At 39.2% G+C, this 22544-nt stretch overlaps 2 protein-coding genes across 3 annotated transcripts; both read right to left on the bottom strand.

Annotated features, from left to right (window-relative positions):
* Window positions 1-7418: 7418 nt before the first annotated feature.
* On the bottom strand, window positions 7419-17080 carry elovl8a (ELOVL fatty acid elongase 8a). Of its 2 annotated transcripts, XM_012877314.3 has the most exons (8): window positions 16958-17080; window positions 14089-14155; window positions 13807-13994; window positions 13547-13627; window positions 11480-11536; window positions 10713-10827; window positions 10477-10604; window positions 7419-8458 (listed from the first exon to the last, which is right to left on the bottom strand). In XM_012877314.3, the coding sequence occupies exons 1-8, from the start codon at window positions 16961-16963 to the stop codon at window positions 8291-8293; spliced, it is 810 nt and encodes a 269-aa protein (XP_012732768.2). In that variant the 5' UTR covers window positions 16964-17080; the 3' UTR covers window positions 7419-8290. The 2 variants fall into 2 exon arrangements, with proteins under 2 accessions (XP_012732768.2, XP_021179583.2); XM_021323908.2 differs by lacking the exon at window positions 16958-17080 and having other exon boundaries at window positions 14089-16320.
* Window positions 17081-17560: 480 nt separating this feature from the next.
* On the bottom strand, window positions 17561-21880 carry selenop2 (selenoprotein P2). Its single transcript, XM_012877316.3, has 4 exons — window positions 21481-21880; window positions 20851-21063; window positions 20628-20736; window positions 17561-18606 (listed from the first exon to the last, which is right to left on the bottom strand). Exons 1-4 carry the CDS (start codon window positions 21705-21707, stop codon window positions 18499-18501), a joined length of 657 nt encoding a protein of 218 aa, XP_012732770.2. The 5' UTR covers window positions 21708-21880; the 3' UTR covers window positions 17561-18498.
* Between the last annotated feature and the right edge of the window lie 664 nt (window positions 21881-22544).

Genomic DNA, 22544 nt, shown 5'->3' with positions numbered 1-22544 from the left:
TTTGTGAGTTTGCTAAAACAATGTCGGACTCTGTAATTTTCTCTGGTCCCCTGCCTGATCTGACCAGTGATGACATGTTTAGCCGCATGTCATCATTCAACCGCTGGTTGTCTAGGTGGTGTCCAGAAAACGGCGTGGGATACATTGATAACTGGAGAACTTTCTGGGGAAAACCTGGTCTGATCCGGAGAGACGGCATCCATCCTACTTTGGAGGGTGCTGCTCTTCTTTCTAGGAATCTGGCCGGATTTATTAGTTCTCCTAAATGCTGACAACCCAGGGTCCAGACCAGGAAGCAGAGCCGTAGTTTAACACACCTCTCTGCAGCTTCTGTACTGTTACCCACCCATTACCCTATTGAGACGGTGTCTTTCCCACGGCCAAAACTTAACAGATCAAAAACTGATCTAAAAGGAACAAATCATAAAAACCTAATAAAAATCAATATGGTTCACCTTGAACCTAAAAATAAAATAATAAAATGTGGTCTATTAAATATAAGGGCTCTCCCTCCAAAGACTTGTTAGTTAATGAATTGATTTCTGATAATCAGATTGATTTGTTTTGTCTCACAGAAACCTGGCTACAAGAGGACTACGTTAGTATAAATGAGTCAACTCCCTCCAGTTATTCAAATTTCCACATTCCCAGATCTGTGGGAAGAGGAGGAGGAGTGGCAACTATCTTTCAGTCTGATTTATTAATTAGTCCCAGGCCAACTAATAATTACAGTTCTTTTGAACATTTAACCCTCAGTTTCCCTCATCCAAACTGCAAAGCAATAAAACCTCTTCTGTTTGTTGTTTTGTATCGTCCACCAGGCCCTTACACTCAGTTTTTGGATGAGTTGTCAGATTTCTTATCTGATTTGGTGTTAAATACTGATAAGGTTATTATAGTGGGTGATTTTAACATCCATGTTGACACTGAATGTGATAACCTTAGTGTAGCCTTTAAAACTATCCTAGATTCAATTGGTTTTGCTCAAAATGTGCATGAACCGACGCACTCTCGGCTCCATACTTTAGACCTTGTTCTGACATATGGCATTGATTGTGAAGAATTAACAGTATTCTCTCACAACCCTGTCCTGTCTGATCATTTTTTAATAACATTTGAGTTTAATCTAACTGAATTCTCCACCCCCAAAAGAGGGTTCCATTATAGTAGATTTTTATCGGATAATGCTGTATCAAAACTTAAAGAGTCTGTCCCCTTTTTAATATCCTCAGTATTGCAGAAATGCCCTGTAGATGGCAGCATTGCTGTTTCTTCCCATTCACAAATCGATACCTTTGCTAACAATGTGACTTCCTCATTGCGTTCTGCATTAGACAATGTAGCTCCCTTGAAAAAGAAGGTGATTATTCACAGGAAGCTGGCTCCTTGGTTTAATTCAGAGCTGCGTTCCTTGAAGCACAATGTTAGGAAATTGGAGAGAAAATGGCGCTCTACACACCAAGAGGAATCCTACTTAATCTGGAGGGACAGACTATTGTTGTATAACAAGACCCTCCGCAGAGTTAGAGCAGCATATTTTTCATCATTAATTGAAGAGAATAAAAATAATCCTAGATTTCTCTTTAGTACAGTTGCCAAACTTACCCAGAGCCACAGCTCTGTTGATCCATCCATTCCCTTAGCTCTTAGTAGTAATGATTTTATGGGATTCTTCATAAATAAAATTGATGCCATTAAAAATAAAATAATTGGCATCCTCCCAAACATGATTACCTCGTCCTCAGTAAGTGAGGCAGCATTGGAGGAATCTTTAGAATCTGTGCAGTGTTTGAACTGTTTAGAAGCAGTAGAGCTTTCTGAGCTATCTAAAATTTTAGCTTCATCTAAACCTTCTACCTGTATGTTAGACCCAATCCCAACCAAGTTGTTTAAGGACATATTCCCTTTGATCAGTGGCACTATTTTAGACATGATTAATCTATCCTTAGTAAATGGATATGTACCACAGGTTTTGAAAGTAGCTGTTATTAAACCTTTACTTAAGAAACCTTCTCTTGATCAAGATGAGTTAGTAAATTACAGACCTATATCTAATCTTCTTTTCTTATCTAAAATTCTTGAGAAAGTAGTTGCTAATCAACTTTGTGAACATTTACAAAGTAATGACCTACTTGAGGAGTTTCAGTCAGGCTTCAGAGCTCATCATAGCACTGAAACAGCTCTGGTGAAGGTCACTAATGATATTCTCATGGCCTCAGATAATGGACTTGTGTCTATACTTGTCCTGTTAGATCTCAGTGCTGCGTTTGATACAGTTGATCACAATATTCTCCTACAAAGACTTGAACATACTGTAGGGATTAAGGGGAAAGCATTAGGCTGGTTTAAATCTTATCTGTCAGACAGATTCCAATTTGTTCATGTTAATAATAAATCTTCCTCAAACTCTAGGGTCACCTGTGGAGTACCACAGGGTTCAGTCCTTGGACCAATTCTCTTTACTATATATATGCTTCCGATAGGCAAAATTATCAGACAGCATGGGATTAATTTCCACTGTTATGCTGATGATACGCTATATTTATCCATAAATCCTGATGAATCCAATCAATTACTTCGACTGCAGTCATGTCTTGATGACATCAAAAGCTGGATGACTTTAAATTTCCTGCATCTAAATTCTGACAAGACCGAAGTTTTAATCTTTGGGCCAGAGTCCTCAAAAAATAAACTTCTTAACCAATCACTTAATCTGGGTGGCATTAATCTGGCCTCTGGTAATAAAGTAAAAAATCTTGGTGTTATTTTTGACCAAGACATGTCATTTAAATCCCATATTAAACAGGTTTCCAGAGTTTCCTTTTTTCACCTCCGGAATATCGCCAAAATTAGAAACATTCTGTCCAGGAGTGATGCTGAAAAACTGGTCCATGCATTTGTTACTTCAAGGCTGGACTATTGTAATTCTTTACTATCAGGAAGTCCACAAAATGCAGTTCAAAGCCTCCAGCTGATCCAAAATGCTGCAGCAAGAGTTCTGATGAAAATCAACAAGAGGGATCATATTTCTCCAATTTTAGCTTCCCTTCATTGGCTTCCTGTTAAATCAAGAATAGAATTTAAAATTCTTCTTCTAACGTATAAAGCCCTTAATAATCAAGCTCCATCATATATCAGAGCTCTGATTACCCCGTATGTTCCTAACAGAGCACTTCGCTCTCAGACTGCAGGTCTGCTGGTGGTTCCTAGAGTATCTAAAAGTAGAATGGGAGGCAGATCCTTTAGCTATCAGGCTCCTCTTCTGTGGAACCAACTCCCAGTTTTGGTCCGTGAGGCAGACACCCTGTCTACTTTTAAGACTAGGCTTAAAACTTTTCTTTTTGACAAAAATTATAACTAGTGACTCATGTTACTCTCAGCTACCTTTATAGTTTTACTGCTATAGGCTTAGGTTACTGGAGTATATCAGGATCTAATTTTCTCACTATATTGAGTTCTACTGTTCTTCAATTATGCATTATGTGTTGTCATTTCTGCTTTAACTTTCTGTTCTCTCTCTTTTCTCTTCATAGTAGGTACACCTGGTCTGGCGTTCTGTTAACTGTGACATCATCCAGAGAAGACGGCTCACCCGCTACTACCATCTAATGTAGAACAGATTACTAGATCAATGTGTGCTTCTGTGCTTTTTTGTCTCTCTTGTTGTGTCTCTGTTCTGTCTTCTGTAACCCCAGTCGGTCGAGGCAGATGACCGTTCATACTGAGCCCGGTTCTGCCGGAGGTTTTTTTTCCCGTTAATGGGTGGTTTTTCTTCCCACTGTCGCTTCATGCTTGCTCAGTATGAGGGATTGCAGCAAAGCCATGTACAATGCAGATGACTCTTCCTGTAGCTCTACGGTTCCCCAGGAGTGAATGCTGCTTGTCGGGACTTTGATGCAATCAACTGGTTTCCTTATATAGGACATTTTTGACCAATCTGTATAATCTGACCCAATCTGTATAATATGATTGAACTTGACTTTGTAAAGTGCCTTGAGATGACATGTTTCATGATTTGGCGCTATATAAATAAAATTGAATTGAATTGAATTGAAAATCAGTACGTGGCAGAAAAAGCCTAGTTTGGTTATTCTTACCCACAAAGCAGTGAAGTGATAAGCACTGTCCAAATGGAATTTATTCCCAGACATTCGGCCTCAGCTGCAAACCTACCAAATGCCCAATAATTACCCTAAAACCGTCTTCATTGTGTAGCTGTGTATACTTAAGGAGATTTGACCAGAAAACTGGGATTTCATTTGTCAAAACCGACTATCAATACCTGATAGGAAGTGTACTCTCTGCTGAATGTGCTAAAGTTAGGCAACATATCAGGTGTAAAAGCACTCATGTCACGTACCAGACCGGAAAAACATAACTTTAACATTAAGTGCATTGTTAGGTTGTCTTTCAGAAGCTTGTAGAAACCCTGGTTGATTGCAGCTGAATGCGTTCTGACAGACATCTACATTTCTTCAGTCCATGTGGCTGTACAATAGTCCTGCCTCCTGTTGAGGAAGCATTCTTCAAATCATGACACATCTTCCTCCACAATTCACTAATAACTGCTTTTTCACACTATGGGTTCAGTGTTTGCCTAGGGTGACAACAAACACTAACCCAGCATACTGATTCAAATGAAAAAAAAGAACGACTCTTTTAGCAGAGTTCAGTCCACATTTGACCCAGGACTAGGTTAGCATGATAACCCAAATTTTTAGAAAGGAAATATATTGATTAGAGATCACAGTATAACTTGCAGTGAATAGAAATGCATGGTGTAGTGTGAGATTTTGGCAGCACATATGCAGAAATGAGCAGGAAGCTGATTTATTGTATTGGAGCAAAAAAAAAAAAAAAAGAGTAATTGTATAACAAGGTTCAAGGTAAACTTTATTATCCCTGAAGGGGCCATTTGTTGTGCAGACAGCAGTCACATTACAGCAAGCACACAAGAAAGTAAAAAAAAAAGAAAAGGTCTGAGTTCATCTTAACATTGTTGAGTTTACCAAGCTGACAGCAGCAGAAAATACATTTTTCTGTAGCTTAGCATGCTGTACACCCTACCTGAAGGTAACAAAGAAAAATCTCTGCATAGAACAGACTTTAGTCTTCTTTGGTGCTTTTGATGTTGCAGAGGTCACAACCTTTTATTCAGGGGTATGGCAGCAATTGTATTGCATACATTCACAATACCCTGTAGACAGCTGTTGTTAATTAAAATTAACCTGTGTCAGCAAATGAAAGAAAAGGTGACAACAACAGAAGAGCAAAACATCCTCATAAAGACAGAACTGACATCAAAAGTGCAAAGCTTTTAATAAAAGTGTATATGCTGGTAAGACTTTTTTGCCTCCATTTGTGGATCAAAACTCAATCAGTCATCACCACTCTGAGGTATTTATACTGTGCCACCGGCTCAAGTTATCTCATTGTTACAGAACAGATTGTTGTAGACCTTTTTCCAAAGTCTATGCACATTTATTTTGTTTCCTCTACATGAAATTTAAAAAGGAAGCTTTGCACCAATTTAAAAAGTCATTCACTCGCTCCTAGGCCATGCTCAGAGAGTGAGGAGTAATGTGATAATGTGGTGTTCTGTGCGATGGCTCTGGCTCGTTTGTATATAAAACAAATAAAAAAAAAGAGGGAAAGGACACTTCCCTGGAGAGTACCAGTGGAACAAAGAAGGGGGTCAGATAAATAAAACATTTACTCTTACTCGTTGTGTCCTCCAAGTCAAAAAAAAAAAAATCATCCACCAGGAAATAAAACTGACATCAGTGTCTTTAGTTTGTGGGCTAAAAGGTGGGATTGAATGCAGTTAAATGCTGAAGAAAAATGAATGAAAAGTATTCTGACCGGGGACTTAGGTTCTTCAAAATGTTTAAAACTATGTTTTAAAGTGTTCCTGTTGCACCCTCTACGCCTCTGTTTGATCTGTAAGCGACTTGAGAAGGATCACGTTTATCCTGAATCAGATCCAACCTCCTAGATTCTCAAAAACTTTCATGACCAGGGATGTTAAAGCCTCTGGCCTCGAATCACTGAGTGATTTTGATGTTTTGGACTTTTGAACAGGGACAGTTATTGAATCCTTCCACAAACGTGGAACCTTGTGCAATTTTAGGGTAATCTGGAAAATAAAACAGAAAACATCTGCAAGCTGAGTAGCACAACTTTTAAGAACACGTCCTCCAGTCACAGCACTAGACACGCTATTATTTAATCCATTATTTAACATACATTGAAGTTGTTTCATCTTTTACTGACAATTATTTTGTTTTTAGTCTTCGTATTAATTTACCACCCCCGTGCTTCCATGAGTTTCACTACATAAACAACAATAACCAATGTGCTGCTTAACGGTAGAACTGCAGCCATTAATGTTGGAGGGAATGTAAAATGTTAAGTAGGAAAATCTGGTTGTTTTAGTCCTCCAGAGAGCACAAATGGACCTCTTTAACCGACTTGTCCCACTGTGATTTAACGTGACAGCTGGTGTAGGTGGCAGAGTGGGAGCTGTGGGGCAAATGGGATCTCCTCTTCAATCAGAAGGATTAAATGCTATAAACTAAGGAGCCTAACCCTGATCTATGCAGTGGGCGGAAGGAGGGGAACAGAGCTAATGGAGCCCCACAGCTCACTGGCTATAATTTACAGCTCAAAGTTTGGGTGGACGGCGTGGGGGTGGTCCTAATTGGAGGTGGATCCGCACTTTTTTCATCGGCGTGGGGGGAGTCTGGGTAGCCTGCCGTGATTATTTCAGTGGTATGAGTAATCAAAACAAGTGGGACAAAAGCAGATTCCTCCTTTGTTGCCTTGTGCTTGCATATACACGTTGCTGTGTTCACTTTTTTTGGTGTGTACAAATACAGTGGCTTGCAAAGTTTTGACACCACTGGAGCCTTTTCACATTTTGTCACAATAAAATTAACAAGAAATCTACGTTCAAATAACATGATTGAAGCAAGATACTCAGCCCTACAGTTTTCTCAAGTGCAGCCAGGTGTTGACACCCGTCCCATGGAAAGAGTCATAAAACGATTTCTATAACCCATCCTATCATATAGCAATAAAACTGTATGGTGGTTTAACGATCTTACTTATGATAACTTTGGACTAATATTCTTTGTCTCAAGTTGTAACATCACTGCAAAGAACAGTGGGGAAAATCCATATGACATCAATAAAATACAATATATTAGAAGTCGTTTTCTAAATAATTGAGTAGAAAACCGATAAAAGGTCTGATTTAATTGAAAGCATTGTTTCCCTTCTCTTATATATCTGTGCTGTACATTGACATAAACGTGATTTAAATTATTCCGGATTTATGTCATGAACTCGTTTCGTGTATTGAGGACTGGACAGTAAAATGTCCCCAGCTAATTCAGTAAAATGCATCATCAGAGAGGGTAACAAAAGGTTTATTATTGCAGCACATAAACATTTTTTTTATGCACACGTGCCCTGCCAGGAATCTGTGCTGGAAAAGTTTCTCTGAGTTTTCGCTTATCCAAAAGAGTAGTTGTGGTGATCCAGCTGCTTAGTCCAAGTAAATCTCCCTTGTGATTTATGAATAACAGCAGCAACAACAAAAAAATAGAACTGTAAGCTGTTCTGAAAAGGTTCTACGCCCTGCTCAGCAAAATCCCTGGCCACACCCCTCCGGGCTCGCTTCCTTGTAGCCTAACATGTTCAGTGCTAAAACTGTGTACATAAAGTACTTTGAATTTAAAGCTAAGACTTTTTGGCTCCCACATGAGGAACATTGGGAATTGTTCAAAGCAACTGAAGGTAAAAAAAGAGAGTACTTTCCTTTAATATTTGTAATATTACCCAGAAATGTAAAAAGATCATTAGAAATACACAATTTGTCAGAAAATATCAAACTATTCCAGAATAACCAGTTTTACATTAGGAATGTGCACATATATTGTCATGGACATAAATTAAGTACTTTTTCAAAATGAAATACTGAACCTCTATAAGACCAAGCATTAATATTTCACAAATGATCATACTCAAATACATAGAAAAAGTTAAACAACGGCTAATAAAGAATTGTGCCAAGGTCAATGTAAAAACATAATTAGAAATATAACTGCAATCTTTTGCTAATAAGCCACTTCAACTATGGCCAATCACGACCATATATTCATACCGCAGAGTATAAAACTCAAGGTCAATATCCAGTCTCTGTCCTGGCCCTTAGCAGCCATAGCCAACCCTTGGCTCTTCTAGCATGTTCTCTTTGTTTTTCGTAATTTTTCACGTCCCCCATTTGCTAAGTGCTTTTGGTCTTCTTGGTGAGGTAGCTTTGGTAGTAAAAGTTACTGAAGAGAACAATGAGGCTGAGAGAATAGGCCAGCACCACCGCGTTCATGGAGTCAGGAAAGTCACAGTCAGCAAACAGGTTGTAGGTGGTGTGCATGGAGACAATCAAAAACTGCAACTGATCAGAGAGACAAGAAAATAGTAAATAACTTAGGGATTTAAAAATATGTTTCCAGTAGACATTAATACAGAATAGATTTATTTGAAACTCATCCGGGTGATAAATCACGAAGCATCATAAAAATATTCGTAACGTTCAAAGGCAGTGAAGAGAGAAGCGAGCAAAAGTTTTGACCATCCAATCAAATGGTTCTGTTATTGTGAATATTTACGGTTGAGAATAACATGATTTTGTTTTGCTTATAAGTTGTAAAATCTCTTTGTTGTTTTCTCTTTAAAAAAAGTCTTATAAGGATAACTTTTTATCGTGTATCTTTACAGTTCTTCAGATTTACATAAAGATTTGTGGGTTTTGTTATTCCCCTGCAATAGTACAATACTTGAAAACTTTAGTTAATACATTCTAACAAAAGGAATCTTGTTCAAAGCAAAAAGCTTCACTGCCTTTTTTCTTTTGCTATGATGACGTGGTGCACCCAGTCTGAGCTCCAAAGTGATGGGAAAGTCCATTTTTTTGTTGTTTATATTTTAAGTGAGTTATTACAATGTTATTAACAGCTGTAGATCACCTACCTGTTGTAGAAAGACGTCATATCACCGTGAGTTGTCGGAAAGTGAATAAATGCCAACAGTTAGACATGGATTTGATAATTATATAAATTTAAAATAACCCTAAACACGTTGCTATCCAGGCCAGCGAAATTCCCTACAGTCTCACGTCCAAGTGTGGAGGTTTAATATTCGCAAATGTTTTAATGCGCCCCACGTACGTCTGGTTATCTGTTAGCCTTCCACCGCTCTGCAGATTTTATTTACTTTTCTATAAAGTCACTGTGATGTGACATGAGGCAACTATAACTGGTGATAATTTCACAGAACCTCACCGCTTTAAGATCAACATTTACTCTACCGCTGTTAAAGGGTGACCTGTAACTGGGTCTTAATCTTGAAAACCTGGTACCATTTCATTGCCCAAGAAAGCATCTACTATATGTTAAGCAATCAGTAACTTGGCGACATCCGTTTTTTTATGCTTTTTTTGCACAAACGTCAGGTAATAAATAGTCGTACAGTTGAAAAACACTCTAAATCAGGGGTGTCAAACTCATTTTGGTTGAGGGGCCTCATACAGCTTAATCTGATCTCAAGACGGCCACACGAGTAAACTCATTGCAAGATTAAATAGAACTAATAAATGTGGACTTGTTGTTGATTTTTATATTAAATTAATTTCACTTTTACACAATATATTGTGAATAACCTCAGCGTTTTTAAGAAAAGTATGTCCAATTTCAACAATACTTTTACTCAGTTAAACATTTACTTGTGCATTATGCATAAGAACTGATCACAGTGATTATACAATGTTGAAAAACATTTATTCACATTTTTTGGAACTTAAAAACACTGTCCTGCATGACAAAATACATCAAACAGATAAAAATTAAGAAATGATTAAAATTTTTCCACACCTGAAGCTTAATCTGCTAATTAAAACACAGCGCCCCTCATGGACAATATAGGAACTGCATATTTTCAATTCAACGAAGTACATGTTTTTTTCAATAATTGTTTTATCATTCTCTTCCTTTTATCTCCTCTTTCACCTTTTTTTTCTTCTTGTTCTTCATTTCCTCTCCTACTTTCCCATTGTAGTGTCAATATCATTTGAGATATTCCCCGCATGAATCATAATAAAACTATTCACATTCATAAATCAAGCGGAGCACTATGGCAAAAGCCATAGTGCTCCACTTGTGAAAGTCAAATCTGATGAGCTCTTTTTGGCATTAAGACAACAATTCTTATTGCCACATTGCCAGGCAGGACACTGGGGGAAAAAAAAAAAAAAAAAAAAAAGATAACAATGATAATGCATTTAGCCACAAGGCCGGACTAAATTGTTCGGCGGGCCAGATCCAGGCCACGGGCCGTATGTTTGACACCCCTGCTCTAAATCAAAGCCTTGTAGTGCTGTACCTCAGCCTGGTCTTTATATGTTTACTACATACTTACCAACTGCAGGGAGGTGAGGTATCGTTTCCACCACAGGTACTTATTCATGTGTGGCCCTAGAGCGGCGAGCCCGTAGTACAGATACATCACTATGTGGACCAGTGAGTTGATCAGACCAATCAGGAAAGCTACAGACAAAGACACACGTTGGGCTTTATGTCATCATCCTATACATGTGGTGATCTCCACGTGTTTAATTTGCTTTCATTTCGCGACACATTGTGAAGCGTACTCACACTGACCCCCGGCTACGTATTTAACTCCGGCCCACCAGTTAAAGATCATGGTAGCGTGGTGATAGACGTGAAGGAACGTCAGCTGGCTGTTCTTCTTCCGCAGAATGAAGAATATCTGCAACAGACAAGCACACCAAGCGGAGCGTGAACAGAAGAAAGGATTTACAGTCATTAATATAATATGCTGCTGCTTATATTTTTAGATTACACAATTTACTACAGCACAAACGTCTGGTTGTTATTCAAAAGTTCAGAGTCATAGATAGAAGTATCTGATAATAAAGATATCGGCTGCCCTTCTTGGGTTATCTTTTATGAGAATCTCTTTTGAATAAAAAGAAGGTTTTCCTCTTTACTAAACAATAATTTGTCAGGGATGTTATCATTCTTAAACATACGCCTAGAGATGAGTCATTTGAGCGAAGCGCTCCTTTAAAACTCTGGACCGCTCAAGCAACCAATTAAAGAAGCTTGTTGGATTAAATAAAACCAGAATGTCCAGATTTGATGTGGTTTTAGGTTTTGACCAGTGGAGGGCCCTCTTTCTCTATCTCAAATTTGTCAGAACAACACAAAGTAACACCATGTTCAGCTCTATAGCAGAGATATATTCCTGTAGATGACAATGTCTGAAAGCTCTACTTAATCTGTCTGACTGCACCGCCAGTGAATCAAAGCAACCATAAATATGGGCCCAGTTTATTCGAGAGTGTAGTTTGTTCTGCTTTTACATGAAAAACTTAGCATTGTTTTCTAACTGTACTCACAGTGTCACTGAGCTCCAAGACTTTTGAGAAGTAAAACCACCAGCACACTCTGGCCATCTGTACAAAATACACAAACACATTTTTTTTTTTTAGCATACACTATATTTAAATGTTTAACCTCTTTTCATAAAACAATTACAACACTGTCAGATAAAAAAACAAAACAAAAAAAAAAAAGTTTTGGTAAATTGTAGTATATATTTGGCCCCATAAATATATTTGAAAAGCAAAAACTTTATAGCGTCTACAGTCATGGGAAAAAGAAAGTAAACCATCTTCCAGTTATAAGAGTTTAGGTATCAGGATGTAAAAAAAGGTAAAGACAAATCTCAGCTGGTTTCCTCTTCTGCATGCAGCGTTTCTATGTTTACTGCAGCGTTTTGTACAGTCGGCAGAGCTTAAAAAGAAATCTAACAAAAAAACGAACAAGGAATGTAAGAAAGGAGGAGAGTATTGATAGACAAAGAAAAAAGGAAGGAGAAAAGGAAAGAAGGGTGGAACAAAAGACACATTAAAGAAACTAAATAATGGACATAAGTGACAATGAAGAAAAATTAATAAATACAAGAAGGAAGGACACAAACTACAATAGTGAAGAAGACTCACTGAGGGACCGTAAGGAAGGAAAGACTGAAAGGAGGAATGACAAAAGGAACGAAGGAAGAAAGGAAAGAATGACGATAAGAAGGAAACAAAAAAGGAATGGAAGGAAAACAACAGTAAAGAAAAAAAGTAAGCACACAAGGAGAAAAGGAAGAACATAAAGGAGGGAGGAATGAAAGTAATGAAGCAAGGCTAAGAGGACACGAGAAAGAAAAGTAAAAGGAAGGACACAATGAAGGAAAGACGGAAGTAAAGCAGTAAGGGCCACAAGGAAGAGAGAAGGAACACAAGGAAGGGGGGAAGAAATGAAGAACATGGGGATGAAAGGAAGGAGACAATGAGCTTGGGAATAAGCTCTGGAAATATCCAGACCAGGAACATACTGAAATCAAATTATATCCTTTTTTCCAGACTATGTGGGGACGCTGTGCAAGGAGTTTGCATGTTCTCCCTATCCAGGTTCCCAGGTTCTGCCCAGGTTCCCTCTGGGTACCCTTAGACCACAGTCTAAAAGCATGCATGTTAATTATTATACATTGCTCTTAGGTGATTGTGTTCGTGCAGGTTGTTTGTCCCATATTGACTTTTGATTGGCTGGCCACTTGCTCAGGGCACCCCCACCTATTGCTTTCTGACTGTTAGACCCAAAGGACTTAGCAGGTATGGAAAATAAATGCTCGAAATGGTCAAAAAGAAAAAGGAGAGAGTAAATCTGAGTACAATGATGGTGCTTCCATACTACTTAACAGGGAGAGCAGCAGCCAGGTGTTGTTACTTAAATAAATTTCATCAACTGATCATCAGCAAGTGTCATCATCCCAATGAAAGAAGGGCTTTTGGCATTTATTGGTTTGGATCATAAAGTTTTGCATTTTCAGCAAGGAAAGACGTCAGCACTGACTCTCAGAGAAGCAACTGGTCCTGTCCATTAATCTGAGAATGGCTAGGAAGCCATTTACAAAATAATCTAAAATCCATTGTTCGGTAGTGTTAAGGACTATTGACAAGTGAAGGCATCTGAATTTCCCCCAAAGCCGGATCATGAAGCTTCACAAGGTTTTAGCTACGTGAACCACATGACAGCATGGGTCTGACCACAACGCACAGCAAAACCAAACCTATGACAACTGTTGGTATGATGGAGGGTTGAGGATGTTGACTTATTTTTGCAGACACAAAAATGCTTTCATTTTGGCCTCATCTTTGCAGAGTAAATAACAACGTGCGACATATGTGTTTTTTTTTTCTCACCTTGATGTCACGGTTAAACCATTTCAGAACATTTTTCTTAATTGATCCTGATACATAAAGCCCTAGAACTGAAAGAATGTGTTACTGTGACTGTAGCTAAAGCCCATAAATACGTCTGAAGGCAATTTAAAAATCTAATTCCAGGTTGAATCCTTAAAACGTAATTGTTCATCTACAAATAATATATATATATATATGTGTGTTTTTATTTACTCTCAGAGCCAAGGGGTTGTTACTGTAGTCAACCGGCTGGCAAAACAAACTGTATCTGGCCAGCCAAGAGGATGCCGTGAACTGGAAAAAAATGGGAAAAATGTATTACATGTAAATAATTGGGCTCTGGTTGTGCTTTAATGGTATATGTCAGCAACTGCCTACATCATTATCAAAGAAAGCCCTCAAAAAAAAATTATCACAATGGCTTGGTTATTGAATATCCGAGTTAAATTCACTTGTTTCTGTGCAGAGTTTACCTCATAGAACATGTAGGCAGACAGGCAGACCATGGCAAAATTGTAAACAATTAGGACAGGTCTGAGGTTGACAGGCTGCCTGTTTGCCATCAGCTTTGGCCCCGCCCATATAATGACCAGGTAGCACATGAATATACAGGTAATTGGCACGGGGGAGTAGACCAGAAGCCAACCGTCTGTCCTTTTGTCTGTCGTTCGGGGAAATACGAGAGAAAAGCTGAAGCAGCACAAATAACATTGCAGAAGTATCCAAAGTTTCAAATGTTAATAAAAAAAACTTACCTCCATTTTCCAGTAGCTCTTGGTAGAATATTTGGAGTTTCTGCCACTTGGTGAGGGTGTTGCCACCCTGAGATGGACACATGATTGATTCATTTGAAGAAGGCACAACTCAATAAATAGTTTACAAGAAGTTTCTCAGAGTCAGAAATGGAAACAAAACAACAATTCACTTTTAGATGACTAGGAGCTACATTTCTGGCACATCCTGGGCTGGAAAAAAAAGAGCCTTAAAAAAACAAGTAAACCTTGAATGAAAATGACTGACAAAGTGACATTTCTTCCACATTTTCCACATTTGTTTAAATAAGATTTAAATATTAATTGGAGTGGGGTTCCAGTCTTGCCTTTAGAGAGAGTTTTCTTGCATTGAATAAATCTGACAAAAGGACTGAGTTTTTGCTGATTTTAATTGTGTCAGAGTAGGATTTTTAGCATGAGGCCAGCTTCACTATTTAAGACACTCCTCATAAATTCTTCTCTTGACATGTTTTCGGTATTGAAGAGTCATCTTTGTTTTGGGTAGACAGCTTTAATATATCGTCTGTGCTTAACAGGACATGTGATGTCTTGAAACTTAGGAATGTAACTTTGAGAACAGAAACGTAAACCCCAGTATGTTGCCATGTGGCACCCAGCTCAATGGAAGAACCCTCCACCGCTAGCTGGAGTCAGCCATCTGGTGACGATCTGGATTTTAATTTGAGGATTATGTTGGCTAATCCAAACGTATCTCCTGATGATGGATAATAACTAATAATCCTCTTCATAAACGGCTGCCTTAGTGTTGAGGACTGGGCGGTGAACCTTCAGAGGGCAGTACGGTGTAAAAGTGCTGCCACCTAGTGTCTGAAAACAGACACGAGCTCAAACAATTCAGATTTTTTTTCCATTTTTGTCTGTTTATCATCGGAGCCTTTTATTTGTTGCTATAATTTTTTGTGTTGCTTTGCTCTTCAGCACACAATAACAATTATGTTAATTAGATTTCAATACTGATGCCTTCCCCTTTTACATATTTTTTACTACACATCATTAATAATAAATCCATCCCCAAACTGGTAAACTTTTACATGAAGAAACATACATTTAAAACCAAATATTTACATACACTTTATAAAGATGTAAATCAGATTTTTAGTCAGTTAGACTTATACAAATCATTATTTTTGTCTGAATGCCAGAATAATCAGAATTGTATTATACCTTTTTCCAAACTCACAGGTTTCCATACATTTCCATTGTATCTGCTAGAATTGCCTTTTTAAGCAGTCTAACTTGTGTTAAATTTTTGGACGTCCTTCCAGCGGCTCATCGCCACACTTCTCTGGAATTTTGGCTCCTTTTTTCAGACAGAACTGGTGTCACATGGAGTCAAGTTTGTAGGCCGCCTTCCTCACACACACTTCTTCAGATTGTCAGTGGGATTTAGATAAGGGCTTTTCCGAAGGCCACTCAAATACTTTGACATGACTTGTCATTAATCCACTTTGTAACTAATTACAGCTTTGGACCAGAGCTGCATGGGGGCCCAGTTCTGTTGCCAAAAAGGTCCTCGGTTTCTGCATGGAGTTTCATTGTTGTCCCTGTACATGCATGGATTCCCCAGGTACTCTGGCTTCCTCCCATAGTCCAAACAAACATGCATGCTATGCATGCCAATTAGTCTCCCTAACTTGCCCTTAGCTGTGAGTGTTCGTGGGCATGGTTGTTTGTCCTGTGTGTCTCTATGTTTCCCTGTGATGGACTGCCAATCCGTCCAAGGTGTACCCCCGCCTGTCGCCCAATAATCACTGGAGAAAAGCACCAGCCTTCCTTGACCCTGCAGGATAAACGAGTACAGATGATAAATTGATCCATAGACACTTTGGCTCACTGAAAGTCCCACTTGTGTCCCAATATCTTCCTTTCTAAAGTGTTGAGAAGCTGCTATTTCCACGTTCTGTTCTGTGGTGATGATGCCATGAGTTTTGTGAGGTGTTCACTCTGCCACATGTCAAATATACAACATGATGCTGTCACCCCCGTCCTGCAGGACAATGTTCCTAGGACTGCAGCCTTCCCTCTTTTTCACTCCACATGTAACAATGGCCAGGGAGTTCGGTTTGAGTTTCATTAGCAGATGTCTCTGGAAATTATGCTTGTTGTATCTGCGTCCATTTGAAAACTGGGATCAGGCTCTTTCTGTTCCCTTTTGAATAATGCCCTCTTCCTCTCTGATTCCCAAGGTCATGTTTTTTTTTTTGTTTTTTTTACACAACGTATGTAAATAATTGGATACAACTGTCTGTCCCTCTGCAAATCTATTGGCTTATACAACAGTTTCTGTATAGTTTTATACCACAAATATATAAAAAAAGACGAGTGGTCTGTTTTTCTGTCCGCCACAGCTGAGAGTAACCTGCAGCAGTTCGAACTGTCCTGCCCGAAGAGACGTGCTGTTTAGAAAAAGCTAAGCAGATAAGCCTCACCTGCAGCCTCCCAAGAGGTTTACCGGAAAAAAAAAAAAAATCTCTACCAGCATCAGACGCCCGCAAACTGCACGCAAACTGATTAACATTCGTATTATTAAGAATAAAGTAATTAAATGCACACCATCATCCCAAAAAATAAACTTGAGCAGTCAGCTTTTCCATAATATAATCTGTCTTTCATTCAGTGGCAGCAGCTGAGGCTGAAGTTGAGGCTAACGCACCAGATAAGGCAGGGACTCCTACTGCAAGGAGAGGTAGACTCTTCTAAGCTGTTTTTTTGTGTCAATGGTTACTAAACAAAGACATCAGCAATATGTGAAAAGGAATCCCGTTCTGAAAGATGGCTAGAGTTAAGTCTTGATACGTGTCAACAATGATAAAATTGTTACTGTACCTACCGTCATTTTGATGGTCTAATCAGGGTGTGCTTTAAACGTCCTCTGGTTTCTACGCCCAGTTAGAGCGCGCTGCATCTCAGCCAAGACTTAAGCTGCTCTGAGGTAATCGACCTGTCTCCGCTGTGTGTCTTGTGTGTGTATGTGTCTGTGCATTTGGTTTGGCATATGGTTCAGCAGCTAAATCCATCCTATAAGTCTTGACATTACACAAGTGTACAAATAGGGAATTAACTACCATTTGAATGAAATATTTTTATTTATCCACAGTTCCTTGCAAAAGTCTGCATTTGCTTTTTTTTTTACATTTTCTCCTGTTCATGCATTAATCAGTAAAACAGACAACAACAACAAAAAAAAAAAAACTATTGAACCTCAGGTGAGAGACTGTGTTGGTGAGATAACTATTAGCCCTTCACTCGACAAGGTTAGCCTCTATGTTAGAGTCACCAAATGCATGTACACACCACAATTTTTACCATATTATTACCAAATTATATCCATTTAAAACACGATAACGTTTGTGGATTTAACATGACAAAAACAAATTAAAAAGGTTCAAGAGAATACCATTACGAGGCACTGTAGTAATGAGACAAAACTGCATTTCTGAGAGATTTGGTATGCTTTATTAGAGGATATACGGCTAGAAATGACTACACAGATGTTTGATCTTACATTATTTTTTTTTTTTTTTTACGTTTTTGCAGCTTATATGTCATGAAATGACATTTTGCAAATAAGTCTTAGTATTTAATTCACCATGCTGTTCCTCCTTGATTTGTGGAAAAAAACAAAGCCTGGCAAGAAATTTAAATTACAATGAAAAGAAAAGAAATTACCCTTAAAAGAAGCCATAAAAGCACTCTAATCAGCGACTAAGTAATTCAAAGTTTGTACTGTAATAAAATGTCAATCTAATTCTAAACATCTTAATCCGCGGCTCTGACTCACACACATTCCTGCAGGTTATAACAAAAGCAGAAAAATGAACCGAGACGAGGACAGAATCGGCTTTGTGAGTAATCTGACTGAGAAAGAGCAGCTGAGCAGCAGCAGCACCTCATGGCTCGCCTCTGTCTGGAGACGGTAACTGTGCGCCCCCCCCCGCTCATCTCTCCCAGAACATCCATCCACAGCCTCCTGCAGGCAGGTTTTACACTTTGGACTTCATTAACGGGAGAACTGGGGGGGGGGGGGGGAAACTGGCTATTGTTGTTCAAACAGAAGCGCAGAGGTGCAGGAATGCTATCACAGCGGCCACAACTCGACTGCACTGTAGCAGATTAAGACTAAAGCAGATTCAATTCCTTAGAGAGTGAAACAGGATGTTCAAACATTTCGTCAAAATAAATGTAAAATGGGCTCAAATGTGGATAAAAAACAACAACACACGAATTAACCACTGAACAATTTTAAGTATCCACCACAGAACCCAGTGAGGATGGTTATGGTCGTAGTTTTTGGTGGGCATGGTGTTGAGAAAGGTGAGGTTGGGAAGTTTTGAACATGTCTTGATTTTACTGCTCATTTTGAAATTAGTCTTAGTAATGATGATGATGGGGGCGATGATAGTCGCTGAGGTCTGGAATGTCAATGAATGTGTCCTCATATGACGATGGCTCTGTAGCCTCTGCGTGGTTTATCGCGGTCTGTGAAAGAGAAATAAGTTGCTTTTACTCTACTATTACATGTTTAGAGGTAAGAGTACTCCGGCTTCTCACCACAGCCCAAAAACATCACCGTAAGTAATCCTGGTGTCTATAAATGTCCTTAGGTATGAGTGTTTGCTTTGCCCTGTTGCAACCTGTCCATAGTGTACCCTGCCTCTCCCCCAATGACCGCTGGAGATAGGCACCAGACCCCCATGATCCTGCATTGATAAGCAAATATAGACAATGGATTGAGCCGTAACTGACTCTAATATCGGTATCAGATTACAAGACAACTGCTGACTGGTACTGTTTCAGATCTGAAAAAAATAAATAAATAAAACACTTAAACTAAATTAAAAAGTAAGATTAGGGAGAAGCCTTTTAAAACAGTGTTAGAATCAAATTATTCTAGTCAAACCATACAGTGCCTTTTAAAAACTTTTTTCACACCCCTTGAACTTAATCAGATGTAACATGTTATATCCTGAAAGCTCGGATCCCTTTTCATTGGAGTTTCAAATCATAGACCAAAATAAATGTGTGGATGATGGTAAAATAAAGGAAGTTATTTCTAATCTTTTGGAGAATATAAATCTACAAAACATACCGTGCATTTATATTTAGCCCACTTAAACCTCCACCTTTGACTGCTATTGCAGCGGCAATTCTTTGGGAGGAGACATGTATCTACCAGCTTTATACAAATAGATCCTGAGATCCTTCCCTATTCTTCTTTACAAAGTAACTCAATCTCAGTCAGATGGAGACGTGCTGAGAGAAAGCGCTTCACCTGAGCATGGTGCTGCCACCTCTTTCTTTCCCCAGGGGGACGGTGTGTACAGCAAGACCTTAAGGGTTTGTTTTGCACAAGGGCCAGAAAGTAATTTTTTTGTCTGATCTGAGTAGATCACCTCTTCCCACATATTTTCTGTGTCTCCAACATCTTAAACAGTTCTTCTTATGAGTCTCTTTTAACAATGAATTCTTCTTGCCATTCTTCTATAAAAGGCCAGATTTGTCGAGAGCATGACCGATAGTCAACGCTGGATTCTCCCACCTGAGCGATGGGTCTCAGCAGCTCCTCCAGAGCTAGCATGAGCGTCTCGGCTGCCATGTCTAGGTGGACTTGGAGTTGTGGCACGCACTATTTTCCTATGATGGATTGAAGCATTACTCTGTGAGACACTGGAATCCAGAGATAGTGTTTCGTAACCCCAATTTTGCCTTAAACTCCACGACCTTCTCCCTGACCTGTCTGCTGTGTTCCTCTGTCTTCATGACGGTGCATGTTCTATTTAGGGCTGGACAATGACGCAAAAAGTATATATACCGATCGACAGATGTGTGGTTCAATAGAAAAAAAAAGCTGTCAATAAAAAGTTCAATAAAAGAACAGTGCATTCTATCCTATCACGTAGGTTAATACTACAGGCATAATATCCTCCCAACCAATCACAAACGCAGACCCAGGAAAGCTCCATCAGCCTTCACAGAGCTCAGAGAGCTCATGTTTATTTCTTCTTTTTTTAAGACTTACAGTTCTGGTAAAAAGTTGGTAGAATAAAGGGCTGTGTTTGAATCCATTTAATTAAAATTAGGTCATTTAGCAACAGCATAAAATGTCCAGGGCTGCACTTAATATGTATGTTTTGAATTTTTTTGATCGATATCGATCAATTCAATATGATTTCTATTTTATCAATATGCTGTTTTTCTATACTGTCCAGCTCTAGGTCTATGTGCTACGCTGTGATGGTCTGTGGCATAAAACTCCTACAAAAGGCTTTTAATCCAATTAGGTGGGATGTAGCCGCATTTTTAAAAAGTTCAAAAGGCTGTGAATACCTTTGCGGCACATAATTAGTCCTTCTTAATCAAGAGCTGACACGATTTTGATTAAAACGGGATTTCACAAGTAACGAGCACGTTGCAATCAAGCGTGAGCTCTGAGAACGGGAACGGTTCCTGTTCGCAGCCCCTCGCGTTCACACGTGTGCGCCTCTAATCTGGTCACTCACGGAGCAGTTGCAGATGTTCCCCTGATAGGTGGCCCTGATTGCGTTCTCCACGTGAGTGTTATGCAAGAGAGTGTACGGCAGCACCATGTGGAAAGTGAGGTGACCACACCTGTAGAAAAGGAGAAAAAGAAACAGTGACTGAACTAGGGTCTTCTTTGGAGTGACTCCCACTGTCGTTTAGATAGGCGGCAGACTGTCTTGTTGCCGCCTGTACAGGCCTTACCAATCGTAGATCAGGATGTCGTCTTTGTCGCCCTCCAGCAACTCCCACACATCACTCTGATTAGCTGACTGCTGATAGACTGGAACTCTTTCAGGGGCTCTTTTCTTCAATTCCTTGTACTTGGATCTGGATACAGCGTCTTGATCGTTTACAATTACGAAGGACACCCCCGTTATGTTTCTGCTCGTGAGTTTTGTGCGCAGGCGTCCGATTCTGCAGAGGGGTAGATGGATGACGAGTTAAAACTGAAAGCGTCTCTGTTTTTTTTTATTTACACATTGCAAATCCACCTAGTCTCAGGACCCACAAAGCCATAACCATGCAGAGGGCAACAGTCCCATTTGAATTAGGCTGTCATCATGTTACTGCCTTGGGTTTTATTTAATTTTTTTTTTATCTGTATCAACATAATTAAAAGTACATGACAAACTGTCTGAGAATGTCACTTAATTGTGTTGTGTCGGTGTATTTTAAGCAAACAAAGACAGAAAAAGTCCATCAATGTGCTGAGATGCAACACGTTTTTAATATACATTATATATACAGACGCCTCATTACGTGCTGGAGCGCAGGCCCCACTGGCCCCAGATGCAGAGACGCCACAGCTGGGTTGCCATTCCTCTTACTTACCTGGACGCCTGATTGAGACACAATTCTCAGCTGGCCTTCAGCAGAGCCACCACCACCACGTTTCCCTTGCGTTCTTCCATCGGCGAGCTTCCGTCGATGGTCCAGTTGGGGGCGGGCTTGCAGATCCTGGAGAGATCGTTGTCCCCCTCCACTGGAGGAGCGGAGTGGAAGACCCACAGCAGACCTGGCAGGGCTGCACTCAGCCACAGCACTAGCAGAGAGCGCATTGTGACCTACCAGCTCGCTTAGACTGAATCTACATGAAAAGGCAGATGTATGAAATTATCTCGTTCATGCATGATCTTGTAGCCCCCACCCAAAAAAAAACATTAGTAGACTACAAATATAGCAACAAATACTAATTTGATGACAAGACAGTTAACGGGTAAGATGTATTTTTTATGCTGTGATGATAATTGTGAATGTTTCAAAGTGTTGTGCATTGCGACTTATGTTCCAGTTTATTTTGGCTCTCATAGATTTATGGACTATGGACTTCAAAACAAACACAGGGCGCTGCGTGGACCATCATCACCCTATTCCTAACCTTGAAAAAAAAAACTTATTTTGTCTGTTCTCCAAAATAATTAAAGGATAAAACCCTCCTTGTTTCTCTCTATGTGACTGAATATAATTGCAAAAAATTGAGGCATGGACAAAGGAAAGAGGAATTTCACAGCAACATGTTGGCAGGCACCGCCGAGCTGCAGAGACAAAGAGATGCTGAGGCAGAGATGTTTACGGCCACCAAGTCCACTTTTTCCACAGAATACAGTTTTCACTTCTGTATTAGCAGAAACCTTCAGTTTGTTGGGTTTGTTCACTTTTTCATTTTAAAAGTGAGAAGGATGTCACAACCAGGCAACCGTGTCTACAAATGTATCTCCCAGCAGCAGCAAGTGTAAAAGTTTGGTTAATTAATTTCAGTCGTTTTAAAAAAAAAAGACTTGCTGTTTTTTTTTTTTAGTTCAAATTAAAGTAAAATCAATATTAAAAAACAAGCATTTAAAATAAACCTTTAAACCAAAATATGTATCTTGATATGAGTAGTTAAATACTTTATT

The sequence above is a fragment of the Fundulus heteroclitus genome, chromosome 6 (assembly GCF_011125445.2).
Source record: "Fundulus heteroclitus isolate FHET01 chromosome 6, MU-UCD_Fhet_4.1, whole genome shotgun sequence".
NCBI lineage: Eukaryota > Metazoa > Chordata > Actinopteri > Cyprinodontiformes > Fundulidae > Fundulus > Fundulus heteroclitus.
The sequence above is the reverse complement of the archived record's forward strand: the minus strand, read 5'-3'. Positions and strand labels throughout refer to the sequence as shown.